A 24,901-nucleotide genomic window follows, 5' to 3' on the forward strand; every position below is an offset into this window, starting at 1 on the left:
CTGCACTGTGGTACACCAGCCCTTATCTATCTTTCATCAGATATGAAATATCCTACTTTCACCATAAATTGTCTATTATTTAAATAAGACTCAATTACCATTTTTGTGGAAATATTATCAGAGATTCGAGCGACTCTTTAGCTGTGTTGGGTAAGATTGACAGCATAAAATTGTTCTTAGGCAAATTGGGTTAAAATACCTTTTCTAGGTGCTTTGCAAAACCATTAGCCTTTTCCTCTTCACTTCGAGCCCAATTTCCACCCAAGTCTCGTATAGGCATGTTTGAGTTAGTTGGAGGCTTCATGGACTTTTGAGCTTTCCAAAGGGATTTTGCTTGTTGGAATTTTGACACAGCTTCTTTATATACATTTCGGTGTTGAATTCTTCCTCACATTTAAGCACTTTTTTTTAATTTACGTACAGCAGATTTTAATTGAAGCTGAGTGGAAGGGGAACGATTTATCTGCCAATCACGTCTTGCACGCCTTTTTTCATTTACAAGCATTTCTATTTCTCTATTAGAGATTTTTCTGAAACCAAGCGGCTTATAGCTTTTGTTTGGTGTTGCTAAGACAGATGAGTTTCTGACAAAAACATTACATTAATATTATTTTCATCCAGAAATCTAATAAGTTCCAATTTATGTTGGTTAACACCGTTAGCATTTCATAAACAAATGTTCAATACACTCGTTTTTTACTTAATAAGCTTGCAATATTTGGTTTGTGATTTGATTATCTCTTGAATCATATTTTGCATTGAAGCCATAAATTGGGCTGCAGAAGTGTTGCCCACATAATTTTAGTATACTCTGGGCATCGGTCATTATATCACCTTTGGGGGTTCTACAAGATGATGCACCGGTCTTGAAATCTTCTGTTAGTCGCCACATTTTTTCGTAGATTTTTCGAGCATTACCCTTGTCGGCCAGCTTGTCAAGCTCTTTCTATTAACGCATTTCGACCTCTCTCTGGAAATGCGCCTCGCTTCCCTCTTCAACGGTCGGTATCTATCTCACCCCGCACGTATTGTGGTCGATAGTAACGTTGCGAGGTAGGCAGTCTGTTTTCTTTCCGCTGCGACACGGCACTCCTCGTCGTACCAGCTGTTCTTTTACATTTTCCCGAAAACCAATGGTTTCGGTTGCAGCTGTACGTAAGGAGTTTGAAATGCCGTCCCACAGTTCCCTTATACCGAGTTGTTGACGAGTGCTCTCAGAGAGCAGGAATGCAAGCCGAGTAGAAAATCGTTTGGCTGTCTGTTGTGATTACAGCTTCTCGACGTCGAACCTTCTTTGTGTTTGTTGACGTGCGTGTTTTGCTGCACAGAGGCAGGTGCACAGAGGCAGGTGCAAATCTTGGCTGCAACAAGATAGTGGTCCGAGTCGATGTTAGGATCTCGGAGCGCACGCACATCTAAAACACTGGAGACGTGTCTTCCGTCTATCACAACATGATCGATCTGGTTGGTGGCTTTTTGATCCGGAGACAGCCAGGTAGCTTGATGTATTTTCTTGTGCTGGAATCTAGTACCACAGATAACCATAGTTCGGGCCCCGGCGAAGTCGATCAGCCTCAACCCATTTGTTGATGTTTCGTCGTGAAGGCTGAAGTTACCGAATGTAGTGCCAAAGACACCTTCTTTGCCCACCCAGGCGTTAAAGTCACCAAGCACGATTTTGACATCGTGGCGGGGGCAGCTCTCATAAGTCGTCTCAGTTCTTGTCCCGTTTATCCCATTTCTTGGACGGAGGTGATGTGATGTCAGGCTTCACTCTAACGAGGACATCAACCAAATGGGTAGCGGCACCTTCCCAATTAAGGGACCGGACGTTCCAGGTGCATACTCTCAAATCATAGTCCTTAATTCGTTTGCCATGATCGTCATCAAAACGGGAGTCACTCATCCTAGGCTGGTTGTTTCTTTTCATTGTTTTGTTTTTTTACCTGGCGTGTCCCAAACCCAGCGCACAATCCTATGTTTCGTCTTCTCACTTTAGCTCGTCTTCAAACTGATGTTCTTAGGCTAGCCAGAGGATACTTTGTCAAAGACCGGAAGTTGTGAGCTGCTTGAGTCATATGTAAAATAATCGTTTCATTCCACTCCCAAGTGAATGGCGATCAGAGAACTTTCCTCACTTGCGTGAACTTCTACACATGACTCCATCCTCCAATAGAGCAACTTAAAAGAGATAATTTGTACTACAGCAAAAAACTCTCTTGGAATAGAAAAGAAAGAAAATAATAAAAATAATTGGATGACAGATGACTTATTAATAAGTAAACGCCGGAAATATAAAAATAAAAATACTTACATGTATAGACAACTGAATAGAGAAATAAGGGAGATGATCCGTAATGCAAAAACAAACTGGATAAACAATGAATGCCAAGAAATTGAAAGACTATAATTTTTACATGATACCTTCCATTTACACAAAAAAAAACATTGAGGTGGTATTTGACATAATTAATTATATTAATGCAAAGCTAATAATCTAACAGGTACAATCATAGAAGATTGCAAAGAGTGTTCAGCTGCTGGCGTATCCGTATCATTAACAACCGCGCCGTTAGTTCTGCTTTACCCTGACTGAATAAGGAAGCCAAGCAAATGTGTCTTGCAGTGAACGAGCGCCCTGAAAATGCTAGGCCAATTGGTAATGGCAGTAGTGAATGGATACACCAACCACCGTAGTATGGTTCGAAGACCATCTAAAATCTTTGCCGTACTTTGGGTTCGGCATCTGGTGGCAATGCAACTTCACATTCAACTGACGAAGTGTAGGTTAGGTTAGGTTAGATGGTTGATCAGAGATCACACATGGACTAATAGAAGTAGTTCTTTGTGAAGCCATTGAAAATCGAACTCCCGTGCTCGGACTTAGAGATCGGCAAACCGTTTAGTATCTAATACAAATTTGTAGAGGCGCTTAATTTCTATGATCGGAGGGATGTCTGAAGGTATGTGCCCCCAAGAGCCTAAGTCTTGATCTCCCAAAAGCAGGGCAGTCAAGAAGGAAGTGCTGAATAGTTTCTACTGCATCTTCTTCCAAGCAGCTTCTGCATGCGGCGTCCGGTAAGATTCCCAGTCTTACAGCATGTATGCCAATAGGGCAGTGGCCCGTCAAGAGCGCCATTTTTAATGAGAGGCTAGCTTTACTGAGGGCAAAGAGATCAATAGATCTCCTGCGATCTATCTTCCGCCAAAAGGCTTTAGCGACCGCGCAGGCACCAATGCTGGCCCATCGCAGACCGAGCAGCCGCGAGGCCCAGCTCTCCAGTAGTAGAACACAAGAGGATGCAGGACCCATTGTATAAACCTACAAGTAACCAATCCTTCATTTTTCACTAATACATACGCAAAAATATACTACAATTTGGGCACTTGGTACGGGTTGCCCCTAAATATTCTACTACGAATTAGGCACTTGGTTCGGGTTGCCCCCAAGTATTCCGCTACTAATTAGTCACTTGGTACGGGTTGCCCCTAAATATTCTAGTACTAAAACGTTCAAATGCCTCAAATCTGATATAGTGTGTTGCCGTGTTCGGTTTTAAAATTTATAACTTTAACAATATTTTTATTAAATATTCAAATATTTTTCGATTATTTAAATTCCTAAATATTAAATTTAATCAGTTTTGTCCAAAATATTAATTATTGTATCAATATATTATTAAATGTTTCCAATTTTAAAAATAATATAATTATGTACATAATATTATCGTATGTACATATATAAATATGTACATAATATAAATAAGTGAATGTTATATTTTTTATAATAAGTAGATTGTAAACTGTATATATAAAAAGGGTGAAAATAGGCCTCCTGGGGAACCGAACACCCAAAAAAGATCGGTAACGCGCCTGCATTGCAACCTCAGAGGTGGTGAGGAAGAGCAATAAATATCCAATAAACTTTTGTTTCAAAAATATTCTTGAAAGTTTTCATTAATGTTTTCCGTTACAAATATTTTTTCACAAAAAAGTTGATCAACTACATCCTTTTAATTACATCTCAGTGCCTAAAAAAGGCAGATTTCGATCAGGTGATCTCAGCTGTGAAAGATTCCTGGAAAACAGCTGATTCTTTTGTTACTTGGAGGGTTATACAATGGCAGGACCACCTACCCGTTCCCATTCTACCGATAGCGATTCTAGGGTGCCTTTCCTGGCGAGCTCATCAGCTTTGCAGTTACCTACGATTCCGCTGTGGCCCGGCACCCATTCAAGTCTTATATTAAAAGCTCTCGCCGCCAGAGACAGTGACGCCAGACACTCTTCGACCAACCAACCTAACCTAACAAAGTGTAAGTTCTATCCGCATTTGCGTTTTCCCACAACCACCACCATACTCCCTGAGGGGCCAGTCCGCAGGAGCAGGTTGGAGCGAACTCCAAGAGCTCCCGCTCCCTGCCACCACTCATGCAAAAGTTAACCCAAATTCACTTATGCGCAAACGACCCTAACTGTTCAGTATTCCTAGAAGAGATCACACAACTAGCATCTAATCGTCCACTAGTCCCCATACCACCCAGATCCTTGCGATACTCCATGAGGGGCCAGTTCGCATGAGCAGGTTGGAGTGAACTCCAAGGACCACCGCTCCTCGCCATCACTCATAAGTTAACCCAAATTCCCAGTTAACGCCTTCGAGGCTAAAACAGCTCACGCGCAAAAGACCCTAACTGTTCAGATTTCCTAGAAGAGATCACAGCACTAACATCTAATCGTCCATTAGTCCAGCTGTTTCCCATACCACCCAGATCTCTAATTTCATTCGGCATTTCGCCAATACATTCATCCAATCCTCTACCTCTGCCGCACAAAAACCACTCGACCTATCAGATAGGTACCTCTGATGCAGAAATGCATTCGGAGACCCTTGCCCCGTGCGCAGAAAAATTAGACTCAGACAAAATCTGAAGGCTGACTTGTCCTCAACAAACCTAACGTCCCGAATGCCCTCATAAGTCACTCGGTTATTAGGACTATTGTGTCAACGTTCTTGCCACCTACATCTAACTCTATTATCTAGAAGGCTCCTGCTCCCTTAATGACCCTCCTTCTCCATATCATCGTCTGAAATCCAGTCATTCCCCAGCAATGACGCACACAATCCGCCTCTGTAAGACAATTAGGTCAAGAGGGAGAATCTAACAAAATATGCATGGCATAGACGGTGCGACATACAGGAAAACAGGCAAGCATCATTCAACGCTGAATTGAGAAGGGTTTTTGGGACTCAAAGGATGTGAAGTAAAACACATCCTCTCACTCATAGTCAGCCCTAGATATTTGACTTGCCTCACATATCTGATGCTGACCCCATTGACTCGGACAATCGGTGGACGAACCAGCGACAATCTGCCCTTAAGCAGCACCGAAAGTATTCACAATCTCTAAGATATGTCCTCTCGCCTGTTCTAGCTCAGCCCGCGAGCGACTTTTGTGAGGAATCCACAACCGCGCCATCGTAGTTGGGTTAACTCACAAATATTGTGGCATTAGCCCCCTCCTGGGGCAAGGCAACACCACATCACCCTGAATCATACAACCCCCCCATCTCACGCATAACGGCATAAGAGCCCTGGCAGTTTAAGTAGCCAATCTCAGCCATCGGTGTCTGGCGAGGGCACGCTCTACAATGGCGCAGTACATAGGGCAGACAGCTGACATCATAAAATAGCCAGCAGTTGCGACAATGGCGTGCATTGACGGAACCGGCAACTCTGTGGCCTCCCTGACAACACCTCGGACAGACATCTGATTTTGTCTCACACTCAGCCACTCTATGATTCTATTCAACCAAAAAGTATTCAATCCATTTACATATGTTCTTCTACTCATTTATAGTTATCGTCCCTACCAGAATTCTTTATTTTCGAAAATATTTTCATATTTTTTTAAACGATTTTTAACAAAAAAAAACAAGATTTTCGTGACTTTTTTTGAAGTTCGACATTGAATAATTGCTGCTTAAATTTGCAAATCAAAGTACAAGCCACTTCAACGATTCTTTAATAAAAATGCTCACTTTAAAATGTACAATCATTTAACATAATTTTTATTAATTTCTTATAAAAAACATTAATGTAAAATTTATATTAACTTATATTAATTAACGGACGACGATGGTAGGTAGATGTATGGAGCGCTGTGGATATAAATTGCATCCCGGACCGCTGAGTTAACGAACGAAGAGTTTATTTACGTGGCGCTGCGTAAGATCGAATGTCTTGTTGAATGTTGATGAGCGCATTGTATCTAACGAAGTGTTGATCGAATTGTTCAAATCCCTTTTTGTTGGTTTAGCGGCATGCGATGTCGTTGTGTGGTGACCACTGGCTGAATGTCGTTTTGTAGTGGCATCCTGTGGTGAATTGCGCTGTTTCATTAGGATGCGCCAGTTTTACCGGGTAGAAGGGGTGAATGCTTAACTCATTTAAACATCCTGGGCCCCCTAGGCGAATATTTTGCCTAGTTTTATATATGTATATAATCTGAAATCGGTAATTCGGCTTACTATTGGTGGAGTAGCCGAGAGCGCAGAATATTAGACGTAAAAAACTATTTTGATTTTAATATAAATTTGCATTGTATGTAAGTAGTGGTGCTTGAGGTAGTAATTTCTTTTTGCGTGTTTTGACGACTTATTATTTTAGTAAAAAAAAATTGTTTGCTTTTATTTATTTTAATAGCGGTTATTTAAAATTTCTTATATCGGTTACATATTCTTTGCTTTTTTTGAAATGGTTTTCATTTATTTTTATATTTATGAAATATAGCGACACCACGTCTGACTCAGATATGGCCAGAGTGCGTGCTCTTTAGCCTTGAGTTTTGAGCTGAGGAATTAGAGGGTTCTTGCGAGAGAGTGGCCGGTTATTGCGAACGGCTTCATTAGAATAATAATTTTTTAAGTGGTATGTTCAAGTTGTACAACAGACTCTCACCAACTACCCTTACGAGAAGCGCTAATGTAGGTGCGATAAGAGCTACCTTTGCTTTTGTTAAGTCTAGGTGCGTCACTGTATCGCATTGGGAGTATGGTGATCCCTTGACTTCCTTTTGATACTGTAAGTATTTTGAAAATGTATGAAAATGTCGATTTTTTGATACTATTGTGTTTATTATTTATTTTTATTTTATGTTTTTATGTATGTACTAATTTGGCGTTTAGTAGGCCGCCACCGCTCTAGGATCTGTTCAGATTTTTTTTTTCATTATTGGCGAAAGCCATCCTGCGGGGCCGAAAAGTTGTATGTGCTTTTAATATAGGAGGAAGTTTCCCTATATTTCGAAATTTCCTTAATTGTGAATTAAGGTATTGATTTTGTGTTTTCTCAACTTGAGTTGGTGTGGTGGTAACTGGTTCTGCAACTAGTCCACTTTGTGTTTGACTGTGCAGCGTTTGAGATCTTTGTGCCTTTGAGCAGCATGGTGTCTGTTGGCAACTGTTAGTATTTTCAGTTTCCGGATTTGCTTTTGCAATTAAACTCTTGGTTTGTTTTATAAATGCGCTTCTTTGGGGTGAGATGGGATATCTGCTGTAATGAAGCATTGTGTGATGTCTTTTATGACAATATAAGCAGTTAAATTTGCTTTTGCAATTTTTAAGATTATGTGTGTGGGACAAGCAGTTTGTACAGAGTCTTTTTGATCTGACAAAGTTGTTCCTTTCGTTAAGGTTTAATTTTTTAAACTTCTCGCAAGTTTTAAATGTATGCCCTCTTTTACATAGTTCGCACGACGTATGTTTTCTCTGTTCGGATGTGAACGTTTGTGTTTTGTTAAAAATTATATTTGATTTGCTTTTGCTTCTAGCTTGGGGTCTATTAAAGCTTACATTGAGGTCGTGTTTAATGTTCTTATTTTTTATTATTTTTTCTTCTAACCTTTCCGCAATTTCATATTGGGTGGTGAGAAAATCTTTCATTTGTTGCCACGTTGGGCACTTTTTCCGTGATGAGAGCGATTGCTCCCATAGAATTAACGACTTTTCTGGTAATGCGGCGGTGCAAATGCTTACCCGAATTGGGTCCCAGCTGTCTGTGGGAATATTAAGTGTCGATAGAACCGACAAACAATTAGAAACAGTGGATTCTAGTTTGCTGAATTCTACACTTGTTTCTTTTTTAATTTTTGGCAAGTTCATTAGTGTCGTTACTTGCTTGTCGACCAGTATTCTTTCGTTTTCAAATCTAGCTTTTAGAGCTCCCCAAGCCAAATTGAAATTGTCGTCATTTAATGCGAACTGTTTAACTATTTCGCCTGCTTGACCTTTTGTTTTGTATCTGAGGTGATACAATTTTTGCGGTTGTGATAATTGAGGATGGTTTATGTACACGGCCGTGAACATGTCCCGGAAGGACGGCCATTCTTCATAACCTCCGTAAAAGGTTTCTGCGTCACAAGCGGGCAACTCGAGTTGGATGCCTGAACTTGCCTCTTGATATTGTTGCATTTGTGGCAGCTCTACTCTCGGATGTAGAGTAGGTGCAATTGCTTTTATTAGCTTTAATTGATCGGAGATCATAGCTTTTGTTTCTTCATATTGGTCTAAGCAGTTTTCATATATTGCGTAAGCCGATTGTTTCAAATTTTGTGGTACGTTTGAATCGTCAGATTCTACTATGGCGTCATGAGCCGCTTGGAGACGAGACCAGAAATTTTTAAGATTTTGGCTTTTTATTTCTAATAACGATTCAGAGTTTTCTTGAATCGGTGAAGAGGCAAATCTAGTGCAGTATCTTGTTAAACTGTCACTTTCTGAAATAAATTTAGCAACCTGTTTTGGGCGTGTAGCTCCTGCAGGTGTATTTTGATTATTTTTGTTGTTAACCATTTTTGCAAAATAATATTATCTATTTATATTTTAGTTCGAAAATATATTTGAATTGTGAATTTGTATTAAAAAACCGCGCTTTTTATTAATTAAAATATTTGATGTCCGAAATTTTGTATTTAGGTACACCCTAATACTTGGACTTGCATGTATGTATGTATGTGCTTATGAAGGTACTTATGTTTTGTGAGCTCGCTGAAGAGATCAATGCGCTATTTACATAAGTAAGCACAAATTGTTTGTGTGACTTTATGCTTATGTTTTTATGTTATACTTAAAGCAATTGAGAGCTCGTTAGAGAGATCAATTCGCTTTTTTGCAAGCAATCCTGCTTGTTTTTGTTTATTATGTACATATATGTATGTATGTTATATAGGGATGTTGCTATTTTTTTGAGTTTTGTTCAGGTTGGGTCACTGCACTTTGTTGCACTGCACTGATTTTTGTTTTGTTTTAGTTTTAGTTTGGACCATGAATAAATTGCTGCTTAAATTTGCAAATCAAAGTACAAGCCACTTCAACGATTCTTTAATAAAAATGCTCAATTTAAAATGTACAATCATTTAACATAATTTTTATTAATTTCTTATAAAAAACATTAATGTAAAATTTATATTGACTTATATTAATTAACGGACGACGATGGTAGGTAGATGTATGGAGCGCTGTGGATATAAATTGCATCCCGGACCGCTGAGTTAACGAACGAAGAGTTTATTTACGTGGCGCTGCGTAAGATCGAATGTCTTGTTGAATGTTGATGAGCGCATCGTATCTAACGAAGTGTTGATCGAATTGTTCAAATCCCTTTTTGTTGGTTTAGCGGCATGCGATGTCGTTGTGTGGTGACCACTGGCTGAATGTCGTTTAGTAGTGGCATCCTGTGGTGAATTGCGCTGTTTCATTAGGATGCGCCAGTTTTACCGGGTAGAAGGGGTGAATGCTTAACTCATTTAAACAGACATTTTTTTAAATGAAATTGATTATATTTGGTAGGGACGATAGCCGCCGAACTACTGAATAATAATCCATTCGATTTTTTTTATTTCAGACAACATGAATAGCCGCTATCACCATGACCAGTGAAAGACTTTTTTTCATTGGCGACTAATTTGATTTAAAAAAAAATATATATGTATATTAAAAATGTAAAAAACGAAATTTTTTTTTTTGTACATTTGAAAATACAAATAAAAATATATTAAAAAATTAAAATGACTGAATTTTGTTGTCGCATAAAAAAAAAATCCTAAAAATTGGTAAAATGTATGCGCTCACATGAGAGTACCCCCTTAATTGGTCGGACTTCATGGATCCGCACTCCAAATGAGGGACCCATCTCCTTAACGACCTTCTTGAATAGGAAGTTGTAGGCCCCTTACTCCTGACCACAATCAACCAGGTCTCCACAAGCTTCGGCGTCATCGGTGTAACTGCTTCCAGCAATCCAACATGGGTGATGACCACCCAAGCGCTCCTACCAAGGGTCCGACTAAGGCCATTCTAACTTCGTAACATTCCTAACTAAGAAGTCGTAGATAATTTCGTCTATCTTGGAGCCAGCATTAACAGCAACAGCAATGTCAGCCTCGAAAGTCAGCACAGAATGACTCTTGCCAACAGGTGCTACTTTGGAATGAGTAGGAAATTGAGAAGTAAAACCTTCTCTCGACGAACAAAAACCAAACTTATGAGTCACTCATTATTCCCGTCCTGCTATATGGTGCAGAGGCATGGACGATGACAACATCTAATGAGTCGACATTATCAGTTTTCGAGAGAAAGGCTCCGGGAAATATTTATGGTCCTTTGCACTTTGGGTACGACGAACATCGCATTCGATGTATGAGATATTGTGCCCAAAAAATAAGGTGACATTGTATTTATTTTGAAAATTCTTTATTTATTCTTCCAAATCAATTTCATCCCCTTCAAAGTAATCCCCTCTAGATGCAATGCACTTATGCCAATGGATTTTCCAATCTTCTAAACACTGGCTGTAGTCACTTTCCGGGATGGCCTTCTGGTCCGTCTTCGCTGCGGCTTGAATCTCCTCTATCGTATAAAAAAATTTCGACATCGCAAAAAACGAAAAACTCACATTTACCAGCTCACAAAACGACACGTATCTCAAACACTAATGAATATTTTGACATGAAATTTTACATAAATGTGACTAATAATTCTGCAAATCCCTCGACGACAAATGTCACCTTATTTATTGTGCACAGTAGATTTCAGCGAATAAAGAAACAGCGGCTGTGCTAGCTGAGTCATATCGTACGTGTGGACGAAAATACTCCAGTTCTGAAAGTATTCGACGCAATACCCACCGGAAAAGCAGAGGAAAAGGAAGACCTCCACTCCGTTGGAAAGATCAGGTAGAAAGGACTTGGCTTCGTTTGGAATTTCTAATTGGCGCCACGTTGCAAAAAGAAGAAACGACTGGCGCGAGTAAATTTTTACCAGAAGTAAAAATGAGTCAAAAGAATATATATTTGAGCTGTACCAAAATGTGTACTCTATATTAATACTTACTTATTACATGGTTCTTACTTCGATTTATACTAACTGGTAATTTTATTTATTACTAGTTGATTGCTTGTTTAAATACAGATTATGTTATTTGTTTAGGTTTGTTAACTTAGATACATTTGCTTTGTTTCAAGATAAGGTTGTTGTGGTATTCAAACTCAAGGTTTGATGTTCGTTTGTTTAAGATTGTTTGTTGTAGTGATAGTGCATTTCAATTGTTCCAACTCAAGGTGTTTTCGATGTTTGTTACTACTATAAGGAAAACGTTCCTCAACTCGCGCTATTGTTAAAGAAAAAGATTTGGAAACTGCAGTTGCAGTAGAGATCTGCTAACTTAAGGTACGAAACCATTTTCCAATGCTTGCTATTTGTGTGGAGAATGGAGTCATGTGTAGAAGTTCACGCAAGTGAGGAAAGTTCTCTGATCGCCATTCACTTGGGAGTGGCCAGAAACGATTCTTTTACATATGACTCAAGCAGCTCACGACTTCCGGCCTTTGACCAAGTATCCTCTGGGTAGCCTAAGAACATCCGTTTGAAGGCGAGCTAAAGTGAGAAGGCGAAACATCCCCTGCATAGGGTTGTGCGCTGGGTTAGGGACCCGCCACGTAAAAAACACCCCCAATGAAAAGAAAAAACAGCCTCGGATGAGAGACCCTCCTTTTGATGACGACCATGGCAAACGAAATAAGGACTATGATTTGAGGGCATGCACCTGGAATGTCCGGTCCCCTTAATTGGGAAGGTGCCGCTGTCCAGCTGGTAGATGTCCTCGTAAAGATAAAGGCTGACATCACCGCCGTCCAAGAAATGCGATGGACGGGACAAGAACAGAGACGCGAAGGTCCTTGTGACATTTACTACAGTGGCCATATAAAGGAGCGCAAGTTTGGTGTTGGATTCGTGGTGGGAGAGAGACTCTGTCGCCGAGTACTATCATTCACTCCGGAGAATGAACGTCTAGCCACAATCCGCATCAAAGCGAGGTTCTTCAACATATCGCTGATTTGCGCCCACGCCCCGACGGAAGAGAAGGACGATGTGACCAAAGATGCTTTTTATGAGTGCTTGGAGCGCACTTATGAGAGATGCTCCCGCCACGATGTCAAAATCGTGCTTGGCGACTTCAACGCCTGGGTGGGCAAAGAAGGTATCTTTGGCACTACGGTCGGTAAATTCAGCCTCCACGAGGAAACATCCCCAAATGGGTTGAGGCTGATCGACTTCGCCGGGGCCCGAAATATGGTTATCTGTAGTACTAGATTCCAGCATAAGAAGATACATCAAGCTACCTGGCTGTCTCCGGATCGAAAAACCACCAACCAGATCGATCATGTTGTGATAGACGGAAGACACGTCTCCAGTGTTTTAGATGTGCGTGCGCTCCGAGGTCCTAACATCGACTCGGACCACTATATTGTTGCAGCCAAAATTCGCACCCGCCTCTGTGCAGCAAAAAACGCACGCCAACAAACACAAGGAAGGTTCGACGTGGAGAAGCTGCAATCACAACAGACAGCCAAACGATTTTCTACTCGGCTTGCACTCCTGCTCTCTGAGAGCACTCGTCAACAACTCGGTATAAGGGAACTGTGGGACGGCATTTCTAACTCCTTACGTACAGCTGCAACCGAAACCATTGGTTTTCAGAAAGTGGTACGACGAGTCGCAGCGGAGAGAAAACAGGCTGCCTACCTTGCAACGTTACGATCGACCACAACACGTGCGGAATGGGATAGTTACCGAGAGTTGAAGAGGGAAGCGAGACGCATTTGCAGACAGAAAAAGAAAGAGGCCGAAATGCGTGAGTACGAAGAGCTTGATAAGCTGGCCGACAGGGGTAATGCTCGAAAATTCTACGAAACGATGCGGCGACTTACAGGAGGTTTCAAGACCGGAGCATACTCTTGTAGAACGCCCCAAGGTAATCTAGCCAAAGCGACAGGAGCCGATGGATTGCCGGCCGAGCTATTCAAACACGGCGGCGAAGAGCTGATAAGGTGCATGCATCAGCTTCTTTGCAAAATATGATCGGACGAAAGCATGCCCAACGATCGGATGCCCAATCCATAAAAAAGGAGACCCCACAATCTGCGCCAACTACCGTGGGATAAGCCTCCTCAACATCGCGTACAAGGTTCTATCAAGCGTATTGTGTGAAAGATTAAAGCCCACCGTCAACAAACTGATTGGACCTTATCAGTGTGGCCTCAGACCTGGTAAATCAGCAACCGACCAGATATTCACCATGCGCCAAATCTTGGAAAAGACCCGTGAAAGGAGAATCGACACTCACCACCTATTCGTCGATTTCAAAGCTGCTTTCGACAGCACGAAAAGGAGCTGCCTTTATACCGCGATGTCTGAATTTGGTATCCCCGCAAAACTAATACGGCTGTGTAAACTGACGTTGAGCAACACGAAAAGCTCCGTGAGTATCGGGAACTGTTACGACTAAGCGAAAAAACATCAAGATAAGGAGAAAATTTAAAAGGTCATAAAAAAAAAACTGACACATACGAACGCCAAGCCCTTTGAGGGTTTTACTACACTGACCTAGTACCATCACCCTGACTTGGAATTGCTCACCCCCCAAAAATGTTCCACAGTGTAATTTATATATATACTTTATAGGATCTCCGACGCTTCATTCTGGGTGCTACAAACTTCGTGGCAAACTTAATATACCCTGTTCAGCGTATAATAATTGTTAGAATAAAGTAAATCAAAATTAATTATGCCCGGGCTGCCAAAGTTGTGTGTTCCTTTCACAAAACAAAGGCTTTTAATTTGAAAACAGTGCAACCGTATAAAGTGCTTTACCTAAGCTCTAAATTAAGATACAAAATTCTAATTTTATAAAGGGGATCACAGTAACAGGGGGCAGTTGTGGGCAAAACATTTTTTAAAAAGTGGGCTAGGCCGTTCTCTCTAATAAGTTTAATGTAAACATCTCTCAAAACAACTAATGCTACAACAACCAAATTCGCTTAATGCAAATAATATAAGAACTTCTACCGCCCCTGTGAAAATGGATGAAATCGGATGATAACCCCGCTCACAACCCATAAATACGCCAGATACGTTAGATTTTACCTTCAAAAATGAGAGGGTTTTATAGAAGCCGTCATCGCCCTCTTTTTGGTGAATCCCCATATCTCGGGACCGACCGGCCGATTTCGACAACATATAGTGCGTGGTATTCCCCTTCTACTCCTATATCACAGAAGAAAAATTGGTAGAAATCAGACTACAAACATGCCTACTTCTTATTTAACACAATTTTAAATTTCATTTGATGTTTTCACTTTCCAGTACACAAAAATCAAGAAGTAATTAATACCAAAGGGATATTATTTTGTACTTATTCAACATATATTCACCGAATATGTGGGCTCTAGTATATATAGCTAACTTTTGAAAGAAAATTTTGGTAAAAGTGTGAGGTATTCAATTGAAATTCGGACAGAATCTTTCTGGACAATAGTAATTATTAAACTAGAGACTTTGCCAGTTCATCACTTTTTTCATTCACAATAACTATGATTTTTCCAAAAAAACGAAGTTGGCAATAATGATAAAGTTCACTTTAACAGATGAAAATATATGGCTAAATGAGCCTCAGTCTCCTGCCCCACAACATATAATCAATACTGAACAGCAATAATCCCGCATCCAGAAGACTCTACACTCACCGCATTAAAATATACTCGTACGTCACTAACACACTTCATCCACCACACGCATCTCGACATCACGTACAATCCACATCACACATAACTACAATAGCACTGCATTTTTCACCACAACAAAAAGGGAACAAAAGGGGCGGAGAAACAAGTTCGCCACTTCTTTTTTGCGATCCGCTAACGAAAGCCGTGCTGTTCACCCCGAATGCCAACTTTTAATTCTGTGCCAACATCCTATTTTACAATTCGATCAAAGTTAATTTGTATTGTACAGTGTTCAGTGAAATACATTTTGAGAAATTTTCCATCCAATTTTACAATTCGATCAAAGTTAATTTGTAGTATACATAAAGTTCAATAAAATACATTTTGTGAGATTTTTGGCGGAATTGTGTATTGCCTTTTTTTTTTGCAATTCCGAACAGTTAGTGCGAGGAAACTAATCGAAAATTACCGGGTCCTTCGAGCCAACAGAATGGCGCTATGGGAAAAAAATTAAATTTAAAATTAAAAGAAAAAACATAAAGAGTGCAGTGACATTAAAACATATAAAAAGCGAAATAAAAAGAATAAAACTAAATTAAAGCGAAGTTAAAAGTAAAGCGGAGTGCTATGACAAAAATGAGATAAAAAGAAATATTAACATGTACACATACAGAAACGAAGTTCATTTTTAAAACAATAATATATATACATATATACTAGCTGACCCGGCGAACTTCGCCCCGCCCAATTTTTATTTTTTTTTTGGACGTCATAGACTCGTATAACTTTACCACAAATAATATAAACTTCAAACAACGCATTTTCATTTAATGTTTTTAATGTTTGTAGCGCCATCTACTGTAACATACCGCACTCAATACCGCTCTTAGCGCCACCAACTGGTGGATAGCTCTTTGCTAATAATAAACAAATAATTTGCAATAAATAAATAATGCGACTATAAGGAGAGTTATAAACTATCCTATCTTTCAAATTGGACCAAACTGCACACAGTGTTAAAAATTTCATTAAAATCGGTTCAGTAGTTTAAGAGTCCATCGCAAACAAACAATGTGACACGTGATTTTTATATATTAAGATATATATATGCATATATATATATATGAACATATCTATATATAATAATTACTTGTTCAAGTGTAAAAATATAATAAAACAAAAATGAAGTTTTTTAAACAAATTATAATACATAAAAAGTAAGAAATCAAAATCAAACGAGCGCGCCGCGTTATAAAAATCTAACTCTAAACATAATTCGGGCGCGATCGGTCAAACAAAAAACAAAAAAAGCATCAATACACCATAATAACAACACACAATAGGAAAACTGGAGCACACGGGCGTAGTAGTAAAAGAGTTTTCGGGGTTTTACATTCATCTGAATTTGTACTGAAAAATATATTTCACCTTTATTAATTTAGTGTTACTAAATGAGCACAGACTCTAAAGATTCTAAATCTACTCAATTTTTAAAAATTCCGAAAATGATTTCTGATGACAAAAGTCCAAGTACACCTGCAGAAGCTACACGCTCGTAACAAGGTGCTACAAAGCAAAAAAGGGGGAAAGATATTTCTGACGGTAAATTCATTTCTGAGAGTGACAACTTAATAAGATACTGCACTCAATTTTCATCTTCACCGATTCAAGATAACTCTGAATCAAAATATTGACAATTTCTGGACACGGCTCCAATCTGCATATGACGCGATAGTAGAAACTGACGACTCAGATCTACCCGAAAATTTCAAATCCTCGGCTTACGTCAAATATGAAAATTGCCTTGACCAATATGAAGAGACAAAAGCCATGATCTCTGATCAATTAAAATTAACAAAGTCAATTGCACCTACTCCACAACGGATAGTAGAGCTGCCACAAATTCAAAGCCAAGAGGCGAGTTCAGGCATTCACCTTAAAGTACCAGCATGCGATACAGAAATTTTTCATGGAGGTTATGAACAATGGCCGTCCTTCCGGGACATGTTCAGGGCCGTGTACATAAACCATCCTAAATTATCACAAGCGCAAAAATTGTATCACCTCCGATACAGAACAAAATATCAAGCAGGCGTCATAGTAAAACAGTTAAACAATAATTTCAATTTGGCTTGGGAAGCTCTAAAAGAGCGATATGAGAATGAAAGAATATTGGTCGACAAACAAGTGACCATATTAATGAATTTACCAAAAATTCAGAAAGAAACAAGTGAAGAATTTATAAAACTTCAATCCACTGTTTCAAATTGCTTGTCGGTTCTAGCGACACAGAATATTCCCACAGACAATTGGGACCCCATACTGGTAAACATATGTATGCTCCGCGGCATTACCAAAAAAATTGTTGCGTTTGTGGGAGCAATCGCTCTCATCGAGAAGAAAATGCCCAACGTGGCAGCAGATGAAAGATTTCTTAACTACCCAATACGAAATTGCGGAAAGGGTAGACAAAAAAATAGTCAAAACTTAAAACGTTCAACACGACTTAAATCGAAGCTTCAATAGACCCCAAGCCGGAAGCAACAATCACTTAAACAGAAGCTTTTTTAAAACACAAGCGTTCACATCTGAACAAAATAAATTACATCGTGCGAACTGTGTAAAGGAGGGCACAAGCTAAAATCTTGCGAAAAGTTTAAAAAACTTAATGCCAATGAAAGGAAAAACTTTGTCAGATCAAAAAGGATCTGTACAAACTGCTTGTCCCACTCACACAATCTCAATAATTGCCAAAGCCAATTCAACTGCGTATATTGCCACAAAAGGCATCATTCAATGTTGCACTTCAATATTTTCCCCAATACACCCAAAAGTAGTGCTTTCTCAAAAAGAGCCACGGGTTTTGTTGCAACTGCAACTTCCGAATTATCAAATGTCGAAGTTTGCCAAGAGACACCATGCTGCTGTAAGGCATTAAAAACTCAAACGCTGCACAGCGAGGTTCAGCAGTCGTCTCCACCGAACACCGAGCCGTAATGGTACAAGGATCACAAAGATCATTTATTGCGTCTAGGGCACAAAATAGGCTACAACTGCCTACAAAATTAGCCAATTTTGAAATTACGGGAATGGGCGGAAGAGTAGTTCAAAACTCCAATAAAATCTGCCCTATTACCATAATTTCCCACCAAGCGGATAAGCGCATTCAAACAGATGCAATAATCTTACCGCAACTCACGAACATGCTTTCAAGCTTTCATATAAATAGCAAGCATTAGCAAAAGGTTATACACCCAAAAGCTAGCAGATCCCAACTGCAACACCCCCGCTCAAATAGACCTTCTATTAGGCAGCGACCTTATATCACAAGTTATAATAGAAGGTGTTGAAAAAATTTCGAAAACACTTCTGGCGCAAAATACCATTTTTGGTTGGGTCCTAAGTGGACTAGTTGCGGAAGCATTCACAACAACAACTCAAGTTGAGGAAATCTCAAACGAGTACCTTAATTCACAATTGAGAAAGTTTTGGGAGTTAGAAGAACTCCCCCCCATTTCAATTACAACACCAGAAGATCAGTATTGTGAAGACTTTTACAAAGCCACAACTAATAGATCAGATAATGGTCGGTATGTCGTACGACTACCTCGAAAACAACAATTTCCAGTCACACTCGCCTTAGGTCACTCTCGTACCTCTGCAATACAGCAAACTTACTTAGAAAAGGTGAGTTTAAACAAGATTATGATGGTGCCTTAGAAGAATACCTCCATTTAGACTACATGGAGGAAGTAAGCCCATGCGAAAAATCATAAAAGGCAAATATTACTCATTCTACTTGCCACTTGGAGGATGGAGTCATATGTAGAAGTTCACGCAAGTGAGGAAAGTTCTCTGATCGCCATTCACTTGGGAGTGGCCAGAAACGATTCTTTTACATATGACTCAAGCAGCTCACGACTTCCGGTCTTTGACCAAGTATCCTCTGGGTAGCCTAAGAACATCCGTTTGAAGGCGAGCTAACGTGAGAAGGCGAAATATCCCCTACATAGGGTTGTGCGCTGGGCTTGGGACCCGCCACGTAAAAAAACAACCCCAGCGAATAGCAACAACCAGCCTCGGATGAGAGACCCCCCCTTTTGATGACGACCATGGAAAACGAAATAAGGACTACGAATTGAGGGCATGCACCTGGAATGTCCGGTCCCTTAATTGGGAAGGTGCCGCTGCCCAGCTGGTTGATGTCCTCGTGAAAATAAAGGCTGACATCACCGCCGTCCAAGAAATGCGATGGACGGGACAAGGAAAAAGACGAGTAGGTCCTTGTGACATTTACTACAGTCGCCATATAAAGGAGCGCAAGTTTGGTGTTGGATTCGTGGTGGGAGAGAGACTCTGTCGCCGAGTACTATCATTCACTCCGGTGAATGAACGTCTAGCCACAATCCGCATCAAAGCGAGGTTCTTCAACATTTCGATGATTTGCGCCCACGCCCCGACGGAAGAGAAGGACGATGTGACCAAAGATGACTTTTATGAGCGCTTGGAGCTCGCTTATGAGAGCTGCCCCCGCCACGATGTCAAAATCGTGCTTGGCGACTTCAACGCCAGGGTGGGCAAAGAAGGTATCTTTGGCACTACGGTCGGTAAATTCAGCCTCCACGAGGAAACATCCCCAAATGGGTTGAGGCTGATCGACTTCGCCGGGGCCCGAAATATGGTTATCTGTAGTACTAGATTCCAGCATAAGAAGATTCATCAAGCTACCTGGCTGTCTCCGGATTGAAAAACTACCAACCAGATCGATCATGTTGTGATAGACGGAAGACACGTCTCCAGTGTTTTAGATGTGCGTGCGCTCCGAGGTCCTAACATCGACTCGGACCACTATCTTGTTGCAGCTAAGATTCGCACCCGCCTCTGTGCAGCAAAAAACGCACGCCAACAAACACAAGGAAGGTTCGACGTCGAGAAGCTGCAATCACAACAGACAGCCGAACGATTTTCTACTCGGCTTGCACTCCTGCTCTCTGAGAGCACTCGTCAACAACTCGGTATAAGGGAACTGTGGGACGGCATTTCAAACTCCTTACGTACAGCTGCAACCGAAACCATTGGTTTTCGGAAGGTGCAAAAGAACAGCTGGTACGACGAGGAGTGCCGTGTCGCAGCGGAGAGAAAACAGGCTGCCTACCTCGCAACGTTACGATCGACCACAACACGTGCGGGATGGGATAGATACCGAGAGTTGAAGAGGGAAGCGAGACGCATTTGTAGACAGAAAAAGAAAGAGGCCGAAATGCGTGAGTACGAAGAGCTTGATAAGCTGGCCGACAGGGGTAATGCTCGAAAACTCTACCAAAAGATGCGGCGGCTTACAGAAGGTTTCAAGACCGGAGCATACTCATGTAGAACCCCCCAAGGTGATCTAGTCACCGATGCCCAGAGCATACTTAAATTATGGAGGGAACACTTCTCCAGCCTGTTGAATGGCAGTGAACACACAACGCCAGGAGAAGACGAACCCGATTCCCCAATCGATGACGATGGAAAAGACGTTCCATTGCCCGACCAAGAAGAAGTTCGAATAGCAATTACCCGCCTGAAGAACAACAAAGCGGCGGGGGCGGATGGATTGCCAGCCGAGCTATTCAAACACGGCGGCGAAGAACTGATAAGGAGCATGCATCAGCTTCTTTGTAAAATATGGTCGGACGAAAGCATGCCCAACGATTGGAATTTAAGTGTGCTATGCCCAATCCATAAAAAAGGAGACCCCACAATCTGCGCCAACTACCGTGGGATTAGCCTCCTTAATATCGCGTATAAGGTTCTATCGAGCGTATTGTGTGAAAGATTAAAGCCCACCGTCAACAAACTGATTGGACCTTATCAGTGTGGCTTCAGACCTGGTAAATCAACAACCGACCAGATATTCACCATGCGCCAAATCTTGGAAAAGACCCGTGAAAGGAGAATCGACACACATCACCTCTTCGTCGATTTTAAAGCTGCTTTCGACAGTACGAAAAGGAGCTGCCTTTATGCCGCAATGTCTGAATTTGGTATCCCCGCAAAACTAATACGGCTGTGTAAACTGACATTGAGCGGGACCAAAAGCTCCGTCAGGATCGGGAAGGACCTCTCCGAGCCGTTCGATACCAAACGAGGTTTCAGACAAGGCGACTCCCTATCGTGCGATTTCTTCAATCTGCTGCTGGAGAAAATAGTTCGAGCTGCAGAACTTAATCGAGCAGGTACAATCTTTTATAAGAGTGCACAGCTGCTGGCGTATGCAGATGATATTGATATCATCGGTCTCAACACCCGCGCCGTTAGTTCTGCTTTCTCCAGACTAAACAAGGAAGCAACGCAAATGGGTCTGGCAGTGAACGAGGGCAAGACGAAATATCTCCTGTCATCAAACAAACAGTCGTCGCACTCGCGACTTGGCACTCACGTCACTGTTGACAGTCATAACTTTGAAGTTGTAGATAATTTCGTCTATCTTGGAACCAGCGTAAACACCACCAACAATGTCAGCTTTGAAATCCAACGCAGGATAACTCTTGCCAACAGGTGCTACTTCGGACTGAGTAGGCAATTGAGAAGCAAAGTCCTCTCTCGACAGACAAAAACCAAACTCTATAAGTCACTCATAATTCCCGTCCTGCTATATGGTGCAGAGGCCTGGACGATGTCAACAACAGATGAGTCGACGTTGAGAGTTTTCGAGAGAAAAGTTCTGCGAAAGATTTATGGTCCTTTGCGCGTTGGCCACGGCGAATATCGCATTCGATGGAACGATGAGCTGTACGAGATATACGGCGACATTGACATAGTTCAGCGAATTAAAAGACAGCGGCTACGCTGGCTAGGTCATGTTGTCCGGATGGATGAAAACACTCCAGCTCTGAAAGTATTCGACGCAGTACCCGCCGGGGGAAGCAGAGGGAGAGGAAGACCTCCACTCCGTTGGAAGGACCAAGTGGAGAAGGACCTGGCTTCGCTTGGAATATCCAATTGGCGCCACGTAGCGAAGAGAAGAAACGACTGGCGCGCTGTTGTTGACTCGGCTATAATCGCGTAAGCGGTGTCTACGCCAGTAAAGAAGAAGAAGACTTGCCACACCATGCAGTAGTAAAGCCTGACAAAAAAGAAAAAAACAAAGGTTAGAGTTGTCTTTAATGCCTCGAGATCCACTACCTCGGGACCCACACTCCAACCAGATTTAATGCTCCTCATATTTAACTGGCCTATATACAAATACGTATTCAATGGGGATATCGAAAAAAATGTTTCGACAAGTAGTCGTACATAAAGATGATCAAGATTTTCAGCGAATTATTTTCCGAAAATCTGCCAATAGTCCACTACGCGACTTCAAGCTAAAGACAGTGACCTTATTTAGTCATTCGAACACTCCATGAATTGGCTGAAACAAACAAACACAAACGTATGTAGACGATATTCTGTCTAGAAGTCACAGTCTTCCACAAGCATACGAATCACTATCACAGGTAATTCAAACCCTCCAATCCGCAGGGTTTCCATTAAAAAAGATTACGGTAAATCCCCAAATATATTAAAAAACATACCAAAAAAAAATTTGTTGGACACTAATTTCCTTATATTCGAAATGGAAATTACGACAAAAACTCTGGGCATTCAATGGAATGCGATATTGGACCAGTTTTCATACACAACTGAGTCCATATCCGCATTATCCGCCAAAGCAACAAATTTTATCCCCGGTGGCAAAACTTTTCGACCCCGCAGGATGGCTTTTGCCAATTATGATACAAGCGATAATCCTGATCTAAGAATTATGGCTAGACGGAACTGACTGCGACGAGCAAGTGAAACCTCTTCGCTTAGAAAAATGGTCACAGTTCGCTAATAATCTGACCGCCACTATATATGTGCGCACACAAAACGATACCGCAATAGGGTGGGTCGATTCTACCGAGCTCTATCACTTACATTCATTTCCCTTCTATCTTTTACATTCATTTCCCTGCGCCATACGACACGTTCGGACTGGTCTCCACGTAAATATTTTTTCATCGAGTTCCTTCACTCTTGTCGGTGATTTCGCCGAGTTCTATCACTTACATTCATTTCCCTGCGCCTTACGACATGTTCAGACTGGTCTCCACATAAATATTTTTTCATCGAGTTCCGTCACTCTTGTCGTTGATTTCTTATATTCTCTCAACAGAACACAGAACTGAAAATTTCTGTATCTGAATTTAAATTTAGACAGAAATGTCCTGTGTTTGGCATATATCCGTACAATCTCTCTGAGTCCCAGTTACCTACTTACCAGGATGTTCTTTTGTGTTATCAGTTTGAAAGATTTCGTATAGGGCGATTCTGGGGCGACAACTATGAACTTAGGAGTAAAGAGTTGCAAAAAAAGTTGCAAAATGTTTTTAAGGAACCCAATAGTTTGAGCTCTAAAAGAGACGACTTTGTCTCTTCTGCCGGAAAATTTTGTAACATCGCTGCTTGCAAATGCATTTAGTTTTCTTCTTGTACTTGTCCAAAGGAAAGGAAAGTTCCTATCAATGAACAACCATTTCTCTTGGACCAGAAAACCAGAAGAATTGGTCGCATGGGAATTGTTGATCTACCGGAAACAAAAAAGATTACAAAGAAAAATGAACGTAAAGAAAAGCTTTCAAAACGTCATTCAACATCAACACTTACCAGAAAAGTATCAGCTAGAACACGTGACCATTCATATCAGACAGACTATCATACAGACGACAACAATGAAGGTGCGTCGCACATGGATTCTTCCAAAAACGATGCTGACGATGAATTTTCAGTTCCATCCTCTAAAACCAAACAAAACATACTAGTATTAGAACACACTGCTTTAGCTACCCAAAGATTTGGAGTAAGTGATGGAGCAGCGGCCTTGATTGTTTCATCTGCTTTTCTGGATGCCAAAAAAGCAGGTTTGATAACAGAGGATCAGGCTAGCTTTGTCACTGACAAATGCAAGATTAGTCGGGCAAAAAAAAGTGTTGGAGTTAAGCTCCAAAACACCGAAAGTATTGACTCGGTATATGGGCTGTATTTTGACGGCCGCAAAGCAATACATTTACACAAATCAGCGAAGGTGAAAAGTACTACCGCGACACTGTCAAAGAGGAACATATTTCTCTTATATCGGAACCTGGTTGTCATTACTTTGGCCACGTCACCTCTCCTTCCGGGTCAGCTGAGAATGAGACGCAAGCTATATGGCAACATTTACAAGACAATTCAGTTGATGTGGAACATCTAGAAGTTGTCGGTGCTGATGGCACCAATACGAACACAGGTTGGAAAGGTGGAATCATTCGGAAACTAGAAGAAAGAATAGGTAGGCCATTACAGTGGGTTGTTTGTCTTCTACATTTCAACGAACTTCCATTTCGTGCTCTTTTCGAACACACAGATGGTGTCTCAAAGAGTCCAAATACCTTCTCTGGCGACATAGGTAAACTGCTCCCTGATTGTCAGAAGTTGCCTGTTGTCAAATTTGAAAGTTTTCCATCCTGCCAATTACCCTCTGAGGTTATTAATCCGACCCAACTTAGCACAGACCAAGCTTATCTCTATAAAATATCAGAAGCTGTTATTTCCGATCAATGTTCCTCAGATTTAGCGTCGATGCATCCAGGTAACATGTGCAAATTTCGCTGGCTCACCTGTGCAAATAGAATTCTGAGATTATACATTTCTACTGACAAACCAACAAGGCAAATAAAGATTTTGGTCAAGTACATACTTACAGTTAACTCACCTTTTGGTTCTCAATAAGATTCAACAGTTCAATCAAAGATGGCTCGCGCCATCTCTATGCTGCAATTCAAAGGTCGAG

At 41.0% G+C, this 24,901-nt stretch overlaps 2 protein-coding genes across 3 annotated transcripts in view; both read right to left on the reverse strand.

Annotated features, from left to right (window-relative positions):
• Positions 1–2,079: 2,079 nt before the first annotated feature.
• The window catches only part of LOC125776740 (SAYSvFN domain-containing protein 1), a 49,549-nt gene continuing 26,727 nt past the window's right edge, over positions 2,080–24,901 (reverse strand). Inside the window, exon 3 of one of the 2 annotated variants that reach the window (XM_049450292.1) lies at positions 2,080–2,181. In XM_049450292.1, the coding sequence (XP_049306249.1) occupies positions 2,095–2,181 (87 nt within the window). In that variant the 3' untranslated portion in view covers positions 2,080–2,094. Of the gene's footprint in view, positions 2,182–6,512; positions 6,532–24,901 lie in introns of those variants that run through there. The other variant, XM_049450295.1, reaches the window with a different exon arrangement.
• Positions 6,550–19,990, reverse strand: LOC125776620 (uncharacterized). Its single transcript, XM_049450024.1, has 2 exons — positions 19,792–19,990; positions 6,550–12,681 (listed from the first exon to the last, which is right to left on the reverse strand). Exon 2 carries the CDS (start codon positions 8,852–8,854, stop codon positions 7,205–7,207), a length of 1,650 nt encoding a protein of 549 aa, XP_049305981.1. The 5' UTR covers positions 8,855–12,681; positions 19,792–19,990; the 3' UTR covers positions 6,550–7,204.

The sequence above is a fragment of the Bactrocera dorsalis genome, chromosome 2, assembly GCF_023373825.1.
Source record: "Bactrocera dorsalis isolate Fly_Bdor chromosome 2, ASM2337382v1, whole genome shotgun sequence".
Classification (NCBI taxonomy): Eukaryota; Metazoa; Arthropoda; class Insecta; order Diptera; family Tephritidae; genus Bactrocera; species Bactrocera dorsalis.